We start from the raw sequence: 13,336 nt of genomic DNA, 5'->3' as shown, positions 1-13,336 counted from the left end.
GTCTTGAGGAAATCCCTACTACGTTCGAGCTTTTCAGACTGGGAAATGAGAAGGTAGAAACGAAAGGACGGTGGCTCGAGATATAGCCAGAACTACATAGTCGCGAACGTGTTCGCAAGTCGCGACGTTTTCGAATCTTTGCTAATCCATCACGACGACAGTAAAGAGCGATGTGGACTCGCTGATGTAACATAAGATCTCACTCCATGAAGCCCCAGCGTATTCAATCTTAAGATTCCGTGGGCCGATGTCAGATATGGCAAACAGCACCCAGACTAGTGGCCTCGGGCGAATACCCAGGCACGAGAACCTTGAGGCGTCCAACTGACGGGAAAAGAGAATGCATAAAGCAAGAGACAAACAGCAATAGTCTTACGTAGAGATTCCGTATGACCTTCAGATATACGTGAGGAACTATGCCGTACTGGTACGCGTCTCGTTCATTAGTCTAAAGGCCAAGCGCCACTGACTCGCTCGCATGACCTTCCGTTTGAGGAACCACAAGTTGAACATCAAAGTCACATGACTACCCATGTTACTCGACCAATTTCCCAGACGTCAACCACCGCCCTCTGATCATAAGGTGATGGATGTGAGGAGAATGCGTGAAAGATTGTCTACTTGACATAATGACCATCCAACTCTCATGATGTCCAAGGCCAGCGGCTTATCTCAGCACCAGGAGACAACCGCCACTGCAGAATTAGGCACATCTTCGCTTGTGCCTTCTCCTCGCGTGTCTGAAGAGGCCACCAATGAGGAGTTGCCAGTTGCAAGCGAGATCCTGCAGTTTGCCGAACAGTACAGCCTGACTGACCACCTCGACACATTCCAGAAGGCAGCTTATCTTGCAACAGGCGACTGTCCGCTGACGAACATCCCCGGACTCTCTGCAGCCGAGAAGCTCGCATTACAATGGGAGACGGATCGAAAATGGCGCCAACCAAAGATGCTCTACTTTACCATCCTCGTTTGCTCAATCGGTGCAATCGAACAGGGATGGGCTCAGACAGGGATGAACGGGGCAAACCTGTATTTCCCCAAGGCACTGGGCGTCGGGTCGAACAGCAAACACGATAACTTCATCGTTGGACTTATCAACAGCGGTATATATCTGAGCACAGGAGCTTTGTAAGTCGTTCTAACAGCATCTTTGTGCTGTTAACCCCCAAAAGCTGACCCAAAGAAGGGGTGCATGGCTGTCCGATCCTGTCAATAACCGACTCGGTCGACGAGGGGCTGTTGTCACAGGAGGTATCCTTTGTATGATAGCCAATTTGGCGTCCTCAATTAGCAGAACTTGGCCCCAGCTTCTCGCCTTTCGACTTCTCCTCGGCATTGGTCTAGGCATCAATACGAGCACAGTCTCGGTTTATACAGCAGAATGTGCCCCGGCAGCGATCCGTGGGGGACTAGCGGTAAGCTGGCAGATGTGGACGGCTTTTGGTATTTTCCTGGGATTCGTTGCAAACGCGGCGGTGTACAAAGTGAGTTTTGGAGCGAGAATATTGTGTCTGTCCACAGCTGACACAACTTCTGGACAGTACGGCGCGGATGCCTGGCGGCTACAACTGGCCGCGCCCTTCATACCGACAGTTCCGTTGGTCATCTTGTTGTACATTTGTCCCGAGTCTCCTGCGTGGTGCATCAAGCATGGTCAACGTTACCGCCTGGCATTCGGAAACCTCTGCAAATTTCGTAATAGTGAACTACAGGCCGCGAAGGAGATATATGCGACGTACCTTCAGCATCATGTAAAAGCCAAGGTAGGCAATGCCGAGGTTGTGTCTTTCTTTGCAAGAATATCTGAACTCTTCACCATTCCACGAATACGCCGTGCTACAACAGGCTCCTACGTGGCCATGCTATCACAGCAGCTTTGCGGCAGTGAGTTATCCATTCCTACGTTGAGAACACTGCTGATCGCATATCCCAGTCAACATTATCGCTTTTTACTCATCCACAGTAAGCTTCCATGTCTATGATTTGACACCATTGTGAGAGGGCGTATCGTTGACTTCGCCCGCCTGCAGATTTTCTCCCAAGCTGGCTTTTCACCTCTTGGCGCTCTGCTGGCGTCCTGCGTCTTCGGATTTGTGAATTTCGTAGGAGCATTTCCAGCCATCTGGACAATGGACAGTCTTGGCCGCAGATCATTATTGCTGTTGACCCTGCCGGTGATGGCTGCGACAATGCTGGCGGCAGGTTTAAGCTTCAAGATACCAGCAGAGAATCCGGCACACTTCGCATTGCTTGCGACGCTTATCTATCTCTTCTGTGCTTTATACTCTCCAGGGATGGGGTAAGCGGTCTTTCCTTCAATTTTGTGTTGTGTTAATCCGGAGCAGGCCTGTTCCAAACACCTATTCAGCCGAGGTCTTTCCACTTTCTCACCGCGAACTCGGCATGGGTTTCGCAGTCGCCACTGCAAATTTCTGGGCTGCTATTCTATCCCTCACGTTTCCCCGGATTCTAACAGGACTGGGATCGCAAGGTGCATTCACCTTGTATGCTTTTCTCAATATTCTCGCCCTCGTTCTAGTATTCCTCCTACTTCCAGAAACTCGCATGATGACGCTCGAAGAATTGGACCAAGTTTTCTCGATCCCCACCCGAAAGTTCATCAGATATCAAACTACTGAATACTTACCCTGGTTCTTCATGCACTATGTTCTCAGACGAAAGGGAGTAGAGTTGAGACCGCTTGTGCACGCTGAAGAATATTTACCTCTTGAGCAAGGCGATGGGGACATTGGTTGATGTTTACGCAGAGACTTGAGACCGTTTAATGGCTGACATCAGGTCAAAGCCGGCGCAGGAAGAGCTCTCGAGCATTTGTTGTACGAGGTAGAAGTAAACAACAATCTTATTAGTTTCTCTGGATATCTCGGGTATTAATAGATGTTCTACTTCGTGCAGACGCCTGTGTCTGACAAGACTTCCTTAACAAAATTAAACACAAGAGTTTTGTCAGACATGGTCAAGAATAGATCTTATCAAACGAGAACTGATACGGAGAGTGACGTACAACCATCGGCCTCCTCCGACCGGCCGGCGACCACATCCTCATCCCACCTTTGCTGCAAAATTCTTGAGTATTTATGTTATCTTCGTGTTTCCCCTGTCATGTTTCTACTATACCGTCCTTGCTAAGGGGTACACGCACATAGAGTGACAGCAGGCATTTTCCTTCTTTCTTTTTCAAAATCCACGTCTCTCAGTCGGCTCACCAGTCGTAAACAAACCATGTCGCCGTCGTCTCCCCCCATCACTTGCCATGTCCTAAATACCCTCTCTGGCACTCCTGCGGCCGGTCTCAAAGCCACACTGACACTACTCCAAAAGAATTCGTTGTACACATCGGCCGAAAGTTTCAGCGCGGTCACCAACGACGATGGGCGTGTAAAAGAGTGGGAAGCTTCGCCGTCCACGGGCCGGACATTGACGGAGGTCATGGACTGGTTCGGCCCCGGGGAGAGAATACCCTGGAGCATCAAGTTCGAAGTCGGTCCGTGGTACGAGGCCCAGGGTGTGGAAAGCTTCTGGCCCGAGGTCGAGGTCAAATTCTACGTCAAAAAAGGAGAGAGACATTATCATGTACCCGTCTTGGTTGGACCGTGGACCTACACGACCTATCGAGGATCATAATTCGACCTGATAGACAAGATATTGCAGTCGACCAACCAATCCCATCCCAGATCAAAGAGTTCACGGGTGGTCATCATGGACGAAACATACGACAAGGCCATCTTCTCCGAACAATTCCACCTAGTCAATATCACCTCGGACAGATCAATCCACCTCAAATATCACTTCACTCTCGAGCCTAAACGCGTCGATGCTGACATATGCCCTCCCCATATTGTCAAGCTCCTAGTATTGATACAAGTGCTATCACCCGCTATAAGACGACGACATTCCCCCGAGAAATTCCCTCCGAAATAGATCATCACCAGTGACGGCGGTGGCATGGAGATATAGTCATGGCCGCTAGACGGTGCTCCATTGGAGATACATCAAGATACATCGAATCTTGACTTGGAAATTGTGCACTTCATTTGCTACCCTCTCCCCAGTGTGCGACTCCTTGGTGAACTCCGATATGGAAGTTGAACAACGTGAGACCCTTTGATAGAAATATGGAAAGAGATTAAACGACAAATGTGTTCTCCGGCCCACAGTGTCATCGATATCTGTGGTAGGCTGACCGTCGACTCCCGATAGTCACCACAATAGGTTCGTTGATATCACGCTCTGGGGACTCGGTGGTTGTCATAGGCCTTCCGGACATGCGGATGGTCTGCTGCCTCTCATACTCTCTAGACTGTCGTTTGAGGTCGTCGATTTGTTCCTAGAGAAGGTGGTCAGTCACTATTCCACATGGACAGAGCAGGTAGAGGCATCTCACCTTCGTCAGTTCTCGTCCGTTGATGAGGTAGCCTTCACGCCCCTGGAACTGGTGAGTGTCTGCACCTCTCGAGGATGAGTGTTGCCTTCTGTACCTGATAGGAGTATGGCCGTACTGTGGCAGTAGGGCCAAGATGGTATTGCATCTGTCGAAGGACGATATGTCGAGAAAGCCCATATCCAGGTAACCAGTAATCGCTGATTGTGCCGTGTGTGCCGTTTGTGCCGTTAATGCCGTTAGTTATGCCATTAGTTATGCCGTTGGATTGAGGCATTGTGAATGGGGAGGTCACTGCTGTATGACAGTTCACCTGAACGTATTGGATCAAGAAGACTTGAAGGTGAAGCCGGTGATGGCGTCGATGTTGTTGCTACTACTGTTGCTTTGGGGATTCAGTTATGTTCTTTTCCTTGCTCTGGTAGACCTTTTCTTGTCATTGAGAGGGAGTTGCAGGGGGTCATATAAATCTCTCAGGAGAGGAGTCGTCGTCGGTGGCTGGTTCGCGCACACCAATGACATGGTGTTGAGGAAGCTGCATCCCTGGTTGTACGAGAGGCTCCGTCCCGGAACATCAAAAACACACAATACAGGCGTTCTGGCAAAACATACCTCACAGTGCTCCAATCATTGCCTTGTTTCGACTGGTACCAAGTCGAAGGGGGCAGCGCGAGGCCAGGATGTGGCTGGCAACGAGCCAATCAGAAGCCGAGCTGATCTCAAGGCGAATTTGCTCATCCGCCTCACTTTGAAAAGATCCCAGCTTCATCTTACACCCGACACCCACTTGTTGCTTTGCTCTCCCTCGCCCAAGTCCACTTGGGTGCATGTCCCTTCCGCTGCGCTAAACTACCCCGAGGCCCCTTGCGACCCAGGACGCGGAAAGCTTCGGTCTTTTTGCTGCGGCACACGTGGACTAACGGGTTACCCAAGGTCTTCAACTACCAATGGTGCCACGCTTGGTGGCGATTTCACTTCAAGAGATCAGCCTCGACCTGCGATCATCCTTTGTGGAGTGCCTCAATCCAGGACTACGGCCCATGTTACTCGTATTGTTGCCACCCGGGACACCTGCTATGATCTTCGCTGCGAGCAATACCCTTTTGATCCGAGGCATGAAGGGCAGCACAGCGCAACATCACTGCTCGCGCAGCCGAATGCTGCTGCATCGCATGTCCTGCAGCTGAGCTTTGACAGCATTCAAGCAGCTTCTGCGCCATCTAACATGCTATGCAAAGCCTGCGACTCCTCCTTCCTGTCCTCTGACACCGCTCGTCTGAGAAAGCAATCCTAGGCGCCTTGTCAGCTGTTCACCTCTGTACCGTGGATAACCCGTCATCTCTTATTTGTACACGTGGAATATGGGCCAGGGCGCGGTCGAAAGCATCTCCTTCCTGCAATGCCAAACCTGCCCACTGCCTTATGGCTCTCCTTCAGGTCTTGTATGACCACTCCTATGGCGACAATTTTTGAATCTTCCCTTGTTTGCGAACTAGAACAGACCTGCCTGTGGATTACACCTTGGGGAACCAGTCCAATATCGTAGTGCTCTGCTTCGTGTGCCCAACACCAACTAATTCCTGGCTTCCGAGAAAACGACGACAAGGTCAACAGGGCTACGGCACCTGTGCCATCCAACCTTGGCCGAGGACACAATTACGTCGTCCTCCTGTTTCAGAGCGGGACTTAGCGTCCACGCCATTGAATCCAGTCTTTTTCTTCCATACCAGCCCTTTTCCCGAAGGCTTGTTTGGCGGGTCGAACATTAGAGCCCGGCGATGGTAAACCGAACATTCACAGGGAGCTTTAACACGATGGGTTGGGCATCCACAACAACTGCCGGTCATGTGGTCTACAAGAGGAGACTTTTGCAACCCCCGAAATGTGAGGCTGCTCAAGCAATGCTATACAGGATATCGAGGTCGAATCGGTTCAGCACCCTGATTCAACCCGAACCTGCTCTGGGCTAAAATGGCTGGCTTTTGAATGCACATCGCTACCTGACTTAGAACAGCCCTGCCAAATTGATCTGCGCACCAATCAACTTTTGCAAGGCTCTCGGAGGATCCTTTCTCACCCTTGTTGACCAAACGTGCCAGCTCCCACGGATCGGCCCAGAAGCTACTATGCAGACACCCTTGCAATCAATTCTCGACTCGAGACGTGATCTTCAATGAGAATGATTCTTTGCAAATGCCGAAATGGAGCAATGGAGTTCTTAGTCCGTCACAGGATCGATCCATTTCCGAAAAGGTCCTGGTGCCATACCCTCTGGACGGGTAATTTTCATAATTCTCGAACTTTCATCTGGGTCAGAACGACGAACCATGATCGTCGTCGCCGTCGTCGAGACTAGCCGTATCTACCCGTCCCTCGTACCGAAGCTTTGGCATTATTCCTGGTTACTCGTGCCCCGTGTGGGCTGCACACGCGACAGGGATGCATCATGATGCCAATAACGAGTAGTCCAGCCACTCCAACTTCTGCTCAGGTTGAGATCAAAGTTCGGATACAAGCGGGGCGTCTGACAGAAAGGAACTGCTTAAAAGAGACGACCAAGTCTCTCTTCGCCTCACTGTTGAATGATCAGCGCTCTCACCATTGTGAAGGACCCTTCGGCCGGCACATCTAATTTCTTCACCATTAGACGAGGATGGCATGACCAAGACACCCCTTTACCAGAAAGCCTCCTTGGTCGTCTACGTCATCGGGCTCATCGACACAATCCATCACCCGACGCCGTGGCGCCCGTTCTACTCCTCTCCGCATACAGTACGAGTAGCTTGTCGCGAAGACCAAGTGTTCGAATTGCACCCAAACACCAAGCCTCCAATGTTTGAGTCCGTCGAGCTCTACTCCTCTACCGCAGACAGTTGCGCTCATCAACCCCTGCTCAGCAAGTGGCTCCGGACGAAATAGTAGCTCGGCCGGTGGTTACAGTCTTCTGATACGGTGCTCATGCCGGGCGCTCACTTCCCTAGATTTGAACACCAACTTTCCTGGTTGGCTGCACTCTTTTGAAGCTGCTACCACCTGCGCCCCAATTGGCTCTCTTGCCAGAAGAGATGTCCTTCCTGCCTCTGAAGGACCCCGAGTGACCTCCACTAAGCGTGATTTATGTCATGGTTCGGCAGTCGAGCAAGTTGGATCTATGTGCTCCATGGCGCCCCTCCCCCTTCCGGGACAGTACGAGCACGACACAGCAACATAGCACATCCTTTGGTTTGCGAACCACATGTACGATGTCCAACTGTACCTGACGTCTTGCCAGGGCTTTCCTACTACACGCTCTCAAAGTGGAACAGGAAACTTGATCTGAGCTACTCTGATTGCGCTGGCGCGTACGAAAGCATGTTCGTCTTGGGGATTCATCTAGCTGACCGGCAACCCCCTTCCACATGCTCCATCTCTTTCCTGGAAACATACTTTTCGTGAGAAGGTGTGATCGACTTTCCAGAAACACACCTACGTTATGGAGTACTAATGAAAGATCAGGCCAGAAGTCACATTGAGACGCGCTAGCGGAACTCGCACGCTCAAAGGCAGCCTCACTTTTTGGGAACGCCAGACACTGCCGGAAAGGCCTGGGAGGGGGGTTGACTCTCTCCTCAAGTTTTCCCGGACTCGCGCAATACTGACCCTACTGACCCTACTGACCCTTTTTTTACCTTCCACGGAGAACGAAGAGTTGGGTGCTAGCACGGGGGCATTTTTCTTCTTTGCTGATGACCGGCCTTTACTCGTCGGTGTCATGTGCGCCTGGCTGGGCTGACCAAAGGCGACGCGTGTCCAACTCCCTCCCTGGTCGGGGGGACAATTCGCTGACGGATCTCGAGGGAGAAAAGTCCAGGCACTACGTCCGTACTCGCTCATCATTCTTGCTCTCGATGAGGACCGAGGACCGTCCGGCTTCAAACTCGGGCATTCTATCGCGCTCTACACCAACGATACTCAAGCCCAATCACTAGTGCACTGTTGTTGTTGTTGTTCTAAATGAAGTGAGACTGGCAGAGAACATCACTTCGGTTATCCATCAGCAAGCGATTACTACAGGGAAGAAAAGTTATGGCAAGATGGAATTAGTAGTGCTAGTGACTATTGACCAAACTCAGGCCCGACGCAGGCATGTGTCCTTCCCACGCCTGCCTGCCTGGGTTGCTCCGTCAGGTGCTTCCGTTCTAAGCTCGGTTCCGCCTCATTGTTGCTTAGCAAAAACAAGCGCATCGTTGTCGTGCAAGGCAAAGAATCCCGATACCCGAGTGCCCGTCCCTTCTTTGACGATGAGGCTGTTCTTGCTCAGGCAGACAACAAGAGGTGGGAAAACACGAAATGAGTGAGAGATGCCTGCCAGAGAGATACAATGAAAAAAAAGGAATGTACAGTCCAGCACATGAGCTGCCTGGTTATGAAAGAACGAAAGGAGAGAGAAAAGAAACTCAAGAAGAAGCAACGCATTGGGGGAAAAGCACACTTTGACAAGATAACACAACACAATGCTGTGTGTCCTCCCATTCCTCGAGCCAGATAGGCTGTCCATACGCTCTCTCGCTTTGTCTTTCCTGCTGAATCCCATACGCTCACGCTCAAAATGACACCCCCAAACTCCAGTAGTCTTTGTTGGCCCAGTCCCATTCGTTCGTTCGTGTCATTCCATGGCTATTGTACAAGTTACACATTTGCGTTGCTTTCGTTTCGATTTCAACCAGGGAAAGCAATTTCGACCAAGTGACACGCCCCAAACACCCAATGATAACACCCACACACCCTGCTGACTGAAAGAATGCATTGCCCTTTTTTCTCATCTTGACCTGTGAACCATTAACCCATGAACAGTGAACCAAGAACTATGGCTGATCAATTCGTGTTCTTGTTCTCTATGTTTAGAAGGGCAAGTATTTGAACATTGAGTTCAACTCATCCATCACCTAGATGGAGAAAAAGTCTTGCACACTTGGGTCCATGTTCATCTCCATGCCTCCGTAGTCGAGAAAGGCGTCAAAGTCGTTGCGGTCGTTGTCGAGCTTCATGCCTGGCATCTGCGACGATGAACTCATCATGGTTGACGAGGTGTCGGTGGGGAGGTCGGAGAAGTCGAACGCGACGACGTCGGCGGCGGGTGAAGAGCTGGAATGAGACAGGCTGGGTAGGCTCTGGGCGGTAGAGTAGCCGTTGACACCACCACCGTTCATGACAGATAGACTAGGGTCCATGCTCGGCAAGTCGGGAAGCATCTGCTGAGCAGCCTCGCTGGTGGCGTGGTGGTGAAGCTCTGCCGGGGTGAGTTCGCGGTATGTCAACGGACTGGGTTTGTTGCCGGTCGAGTAACCTGGGCTTGCGGGAGGGGTGAAGGAGAAGGCATCAGGTGGGAAAGTGATCATCGGTTCCATTCCTACAAGGTTGGCGGCGTTGGAGGAGGAGAGACTGAACATTTGCATGCCGTTGTTGTTGTCAACGAATGGCGTGGTGCCTCGAATGCTGAGATTGTCCATGTCCTCGGTCGGTGGTGAACCGTAGCTCGATGCTCCGGAGTAGCTGGGCGAGGACGAGGGATAGTAGTCGTTCAACAACAGCGCGTCGCCATGGGTGGTGTTCTTCTGGCGGGTACGCTGGGACTTGTCGAGACGCTCGTCCATCTCGGGGCGGTGCTTGCGTGGGCGACCTCGCTTGACGACCTTCTTGACAGTACCTTCGAACGCGCCGATGCACATGCCACGCTGACGGTGACGGGTCAGAGCGTCGTGACGGGCGAAAGAGTTGCCGCAAGCACACGGGTATGGCTTGTTGCCGGTGTGGATCTTAGCGTGGCGTTTCAAGTCGTGGCCTCGTACGAAGCATTTGCCGCAATGGTCGCAGCGGAATTGACGGTCGCCGAGATGGGTCTGAACGTGGGATTTGATGTTTTCCTTTCGGCCGAAGCGTTTGTCGCATTCCGGATAGGTGCAGACCCATTTGTTGTCCACGGGGTCGGGACCGTCAATGAACTGTACGATGTCGTCGAGTGTAATGTTTGTTTCTTCAATCGATGCCGATATTCCAGGCTCAAGATTGAGATCGGAGATGGACATTCGGCGAGGTGACAGCGCTGGACGTCCTGGTGATGCACTGCCGGCGGGGACTTGACCTGTGGTAAGAATCGGGCCGGGACGTTCACCAAGCTTTGGCACGTGAGTTGCGTTGTCGTCAGATGGCATCGCAGGAGACGATGAACCAACTGCCTTGGTTGGCTCACCTTGAGGATGCATTTGAGGGCTCGCGAGTTGTCTTCGAGATGATGCGGTTGGCAACTCGGCGATCTCGAAATTGGCGGCGGTCGGAGTGTTCATAAAGTCAGCCTTGAACTCTTCGTTCTCGATGATGCCTTGCAACGACCGGCCTCTAGCCATCGGAATTGGATACGGAGATTGAAGAGACGGTGATGCTTGAAGGGATCGTGAATATTGAGCGCCTGAATTGTGCTGACTGAACGGAGGAGTGAGAGGAAATTGTGCTAAATTTCTGTCAGCGTGTGAAAATACCAAACGTGGGCGCCGAGAGACCTACCAGTCTGGATTTGATGTGAAGGAGTATGCGGACGCAACTGTGTCTGCACACGCAGGTCTGGTTGAGAGAGTCTGCGCGCGTCAAAGGACAAGTTGCGGGTGCGCTGAGAATGAAAGTTGTGAGAGTGCGCTTCGTGGAGATACTGAGGATTGTTCTCGTCCATGATGGCCATACTCGGCATTCCATTGCGCATCGACATGTGCATGTCGGAGTAGAACTGTGGTGAATGCGGAAAGTCCATGCACTGGGGATTCTGGTGCATGAAAGCATTCATTGGCATGTTTTCAAGAGGAGTCTCTGGCAGTGAGCCAGAGACCCCAGAGTAGATACCACAATCAGGTGAGATTGGTGTATCAAGATTTAGTTGCAAGTGCTGCTGGCCCGGTCTTGCTATTTTCTGCTGCTGCGCTTCCCGCAAAATTTGTTGTCCATGGTATTGTCCTAGGTTAGTCATACTTACCGTACTGCCGTGTTGTCTTCGGATGGGACTTCGTTGCTGGTCAAACGATTGTCCTCTTCTGTGAAGTGTTTGTCGTTGTGGTGGCATACTGGTGTTGACCTTCATGGCTTCATAGGATACAACGGGCGTCGAGTTCTGTCTCCGATGCATTGCCTGTTGGTGGTGAAGAGATGAAGGTGGATTGGACATCATCTTAGGCGAGATGAGTTCGAAATGTCGTCTTGTCGAAGGTGGTGTGGTAGTCTTTCCGGAAAAGGGTTCCTTCTTATGGTTCGAGACTGCGTCCATCAGCTTCCTCTCCCATGCTTGTATGTTCTCTCCTGCAATGCTCACCTCACGCAGCGCAATGGGCTGCGGACCGGGCAGCGGTCTTTTTTTCTTATATCTCCACCAGTCGCAGGCAATTGCTTGCGACTCTTATCAGATATCAGAAGGGGCCCTCTCGGGCAGTATCGATGTTTGGGTTCAAAACTGGCCCTGAGAGGCTTCTTCGCTTGTCTTTGTCTTGTTCTTTTGTCCTTTGACGGTGTAGCAGGTGGTTTGATATGTGAGAATCAGGAGTGTATGGGAAGGGAGAAGAGTTTAGGTGTTGACAGCCAGATGCAAAGCCTACTAGTGACTTCCGGCGGTTGTCATGTCGATGGGGCTGATGACGACCCTCGTTGCCTCTGAGTGTTTACAGCACCATGATTTTTGGTTGTCGCAGCAACCCCAACGACAGTAAGCGCTCGCTCGCGTCACCACTTACCGTTCCCAACTAGCACAAGTGGCCTGATAGGCTCATTTGACTGGTACTCACACTTCTCTAGAGGCATCTACCCATGATGGGTTTTGATGAGTGAGCATTTGACAAGTTGAGGAATTCGTAAGCTTCCCCGTTGTAAGGTGATGGAAGGCACCAGTGCCAATGTTGCCAGTGATTACCTAAATGGTCATGTGATTTAAGATTAGATAAGATGGCGAAATCTTGGCTTGGCAAACCCACGAAGACCAAAATCAATTCAGCCGCCTGCCACCACTTCCTTTTCGTTTCTATCAAGAACCCCTGCATTCAGTAGATTGAGGAAGACAATACTTGTCGAGGTAAGTCAATCTGCCTTCTTTTATCCCAGCCTCCGTCTCCCGTCACTGCCCGCGACAAACTACCAGCAAAACCCTCCAATTATCCTGTTTCAGACTTCGAGCTGACCACATCTTCAGATCTTCAACATGCAGATCTTCGTCAAAACCCTCACGGGTAAGACTATCACCCTCGAGGTGGAGTCTTCTGATACCATCGACAATGTCAAGTCCAAGATCCAGGGTATGTTGTGTTGAGTATGACCGTAGTTGATGAAGAGACTAATCAGAGGCACAGACAAGGAAGGAATCCCGCCCGACCAGCAACGTCTGATCTTCGCCGGAAAGCAGCTCGAGGACGGCCGCACCCTCTCCGACTACAACATCCAGAAGGAGTCGACCCTCCATCTCGTCCTGCGCCTGCGTGGTGGTGCCAAGAAGCGCAAGAAGAAGGTCTACACCACCCCCAAGAAGATCAAGCACAAGCGCAAGAAGACCAAGTTGGCTGTCCTGAAGTACTACAAGGTCGACGGCGATGGCAAGATTGAGCGCCTGCGACGCGAGTGCCCAACCAAGGAATGTGGTGCCGGTGTCTTCATGGCTGCCATGCACAACCGACAATACTGCGGTCGTTGCCACTTGACCTATGTCTTCGACGAGACCAAGTAAGGACTCAAATTAGGCTTGACAAGTGCATGTGAAGAATGCGTCGGGTATTCTTAGTTAGCCAGGAAATCGACAAGGTATCAGACATGAGGGCAAGTCAGCCAGGCAAAAAAACCAAAATCTGAATCGAATTCTTCACATCACACATCTTCTCCAATAAGTCCCGTCTTTTTTCATTCGTCTTCTTATAATTCCCTCTCTGTGTC

At 51.3% G+C, this 13,336-nt stretch overlaps 5 protein-coding genes across 6 annotated transcripts; 3 read left to right on the top strand and 2 right to left on the bottom strand.

Moving 5' to 3' along the window:
* The first annotated feature begins 594 nt into the window (after nt 1-594).
* On the top strand, nt 595-2,891 carry PV06_04282 (uncharacterized protein). Its single transcript, XM_016405156.1, has 6 exons — nt 595-1,131; nt 1,190-1,487; nt 1,545-1,887; nt 1,937-1,965; nt 2,034-2,302; nt 2,349-2,891. The coding sequence occupies exons 1-6, from the start codon at nt 647-649 to the stop codon at nt 2,758-2,760; spliced, it is 1,836 nt and encodes a 611-aa protein (XP_016263362.1). The 5' UTR covers nt 595-646; the 3' UTR covers nt 2,761-2,891.
* A 191-nt stretch (nt 2,892-3,082) lies between these two features.
* Nucleotides 3,083-4,738, top strand: PV06_04281 (hydroxyisourate hydrolase). The gene has a single exon (XM_016405155.1). It carries the CDS (start codon nt 3,247-3,249, stop codon nt 3,646-3,648), a length of 402 nt encoding a protein of 133 aa, XP_016263361.1. The 5' UTR covers nt 3,083-3,246; the 3' UTR covers nt 3,649-4,738.
* PV06_04280 lies at nt 3,656-5,033 on the bottom strand. Of its 2 annotated transcripts, XM_016405153.1 has the most exons (3): nt 4,503-5,033; nt 4,409-4,450; nt 3,656-4,351 (listed from the first exon to the last, which is right to left on the bottom strand). In XM_016405153.1, exons 1-3 carry the CDS (start codon nt 4,680-4,682, stop codon nt 4,184-4,186), a joined length of 390 nt encoding a protein of 129 aa, XP_016263359.1. In that variant the 5' UTR covers nt 4,683-5,033; the 3' UTR covers nt 3,656-4,183. The 2 variants fall into 2 exon arrangements, with proteins under 2 accessions (XP_016263359.1, XP_016263360.1); XM_016405154.1 differs by having other exon boundaries at nt 4,409-5,033.
* A 3,435-nt stretch (nt 5,034-8,468) lies between these two features.
* On the bottom strand, nt 8,469-12,241 carry PV06_04279 (uncharacterized protein). Its single transcript, XM_016405152.1, has 3 exons — nt 11,739-12,241; nt 10,946-11,683; nt 8,469-10,892 (listed from the first exon to the last, which is right to left on the bottom strand). The coding sequence occupies exons 2-3, from the start codon at nt 11,595-11,597 to the stop codon at nt 9,331-9,333; spliced, it is 2,214 nt and encodes a 737-aa protein (XP_016263358.1). The 5' UTR covers nt 11,598-11,683; nt 11,739-12,241; the 3' UTR covers nt 8,469-9,330.
* Nucleotides 12,242-12,343: 102 nt separating this feature from the next.
* PV06_04278 (ubiquitin-40S ribosomal protein S27a) lies at nt 12,344-13,306 on the top strand. The gene is made up of 3 exons (XM_016405151.1): nt 12,344-12,488; nt 12,606-12,708; nt 12,763-13,306. The coding sequence occupies exons 2-3, from the start codon at nt 12,615-12,617 to the stop codon at nt 13,131-13,133; spliced, it is 465 nt and encodes a 154-aa protein (XP_016263357.1). The 5' UTR covers nt 12,344-12,488; nt 12,606-12,614; the 3' UTR covers nt 13,134-13,306.
* Nucleotides 13,307-13,336: the final 30 nt, after the last annotated feature.

Source organism: Exophiala oligosperma (assembly GCF_000835515.1).
Source record: "Exophiala oligosperma strain CBS 72588 unplaced genomic scaffold supercont1.4, whole genome shotgun sequence".
NCBI classification, from domain to species: Eukaryota; Fungi; Ascomycota; class Eurotiomycetes; order Chaetothyriales; family Herpotrichiellaceae; genus Exophiala; species Exophiala oligosperma.
Note: the sequence above shows the minus strand (reverse complement) of the source record. Positions and strands in the feature narration are given on the sequence as shown.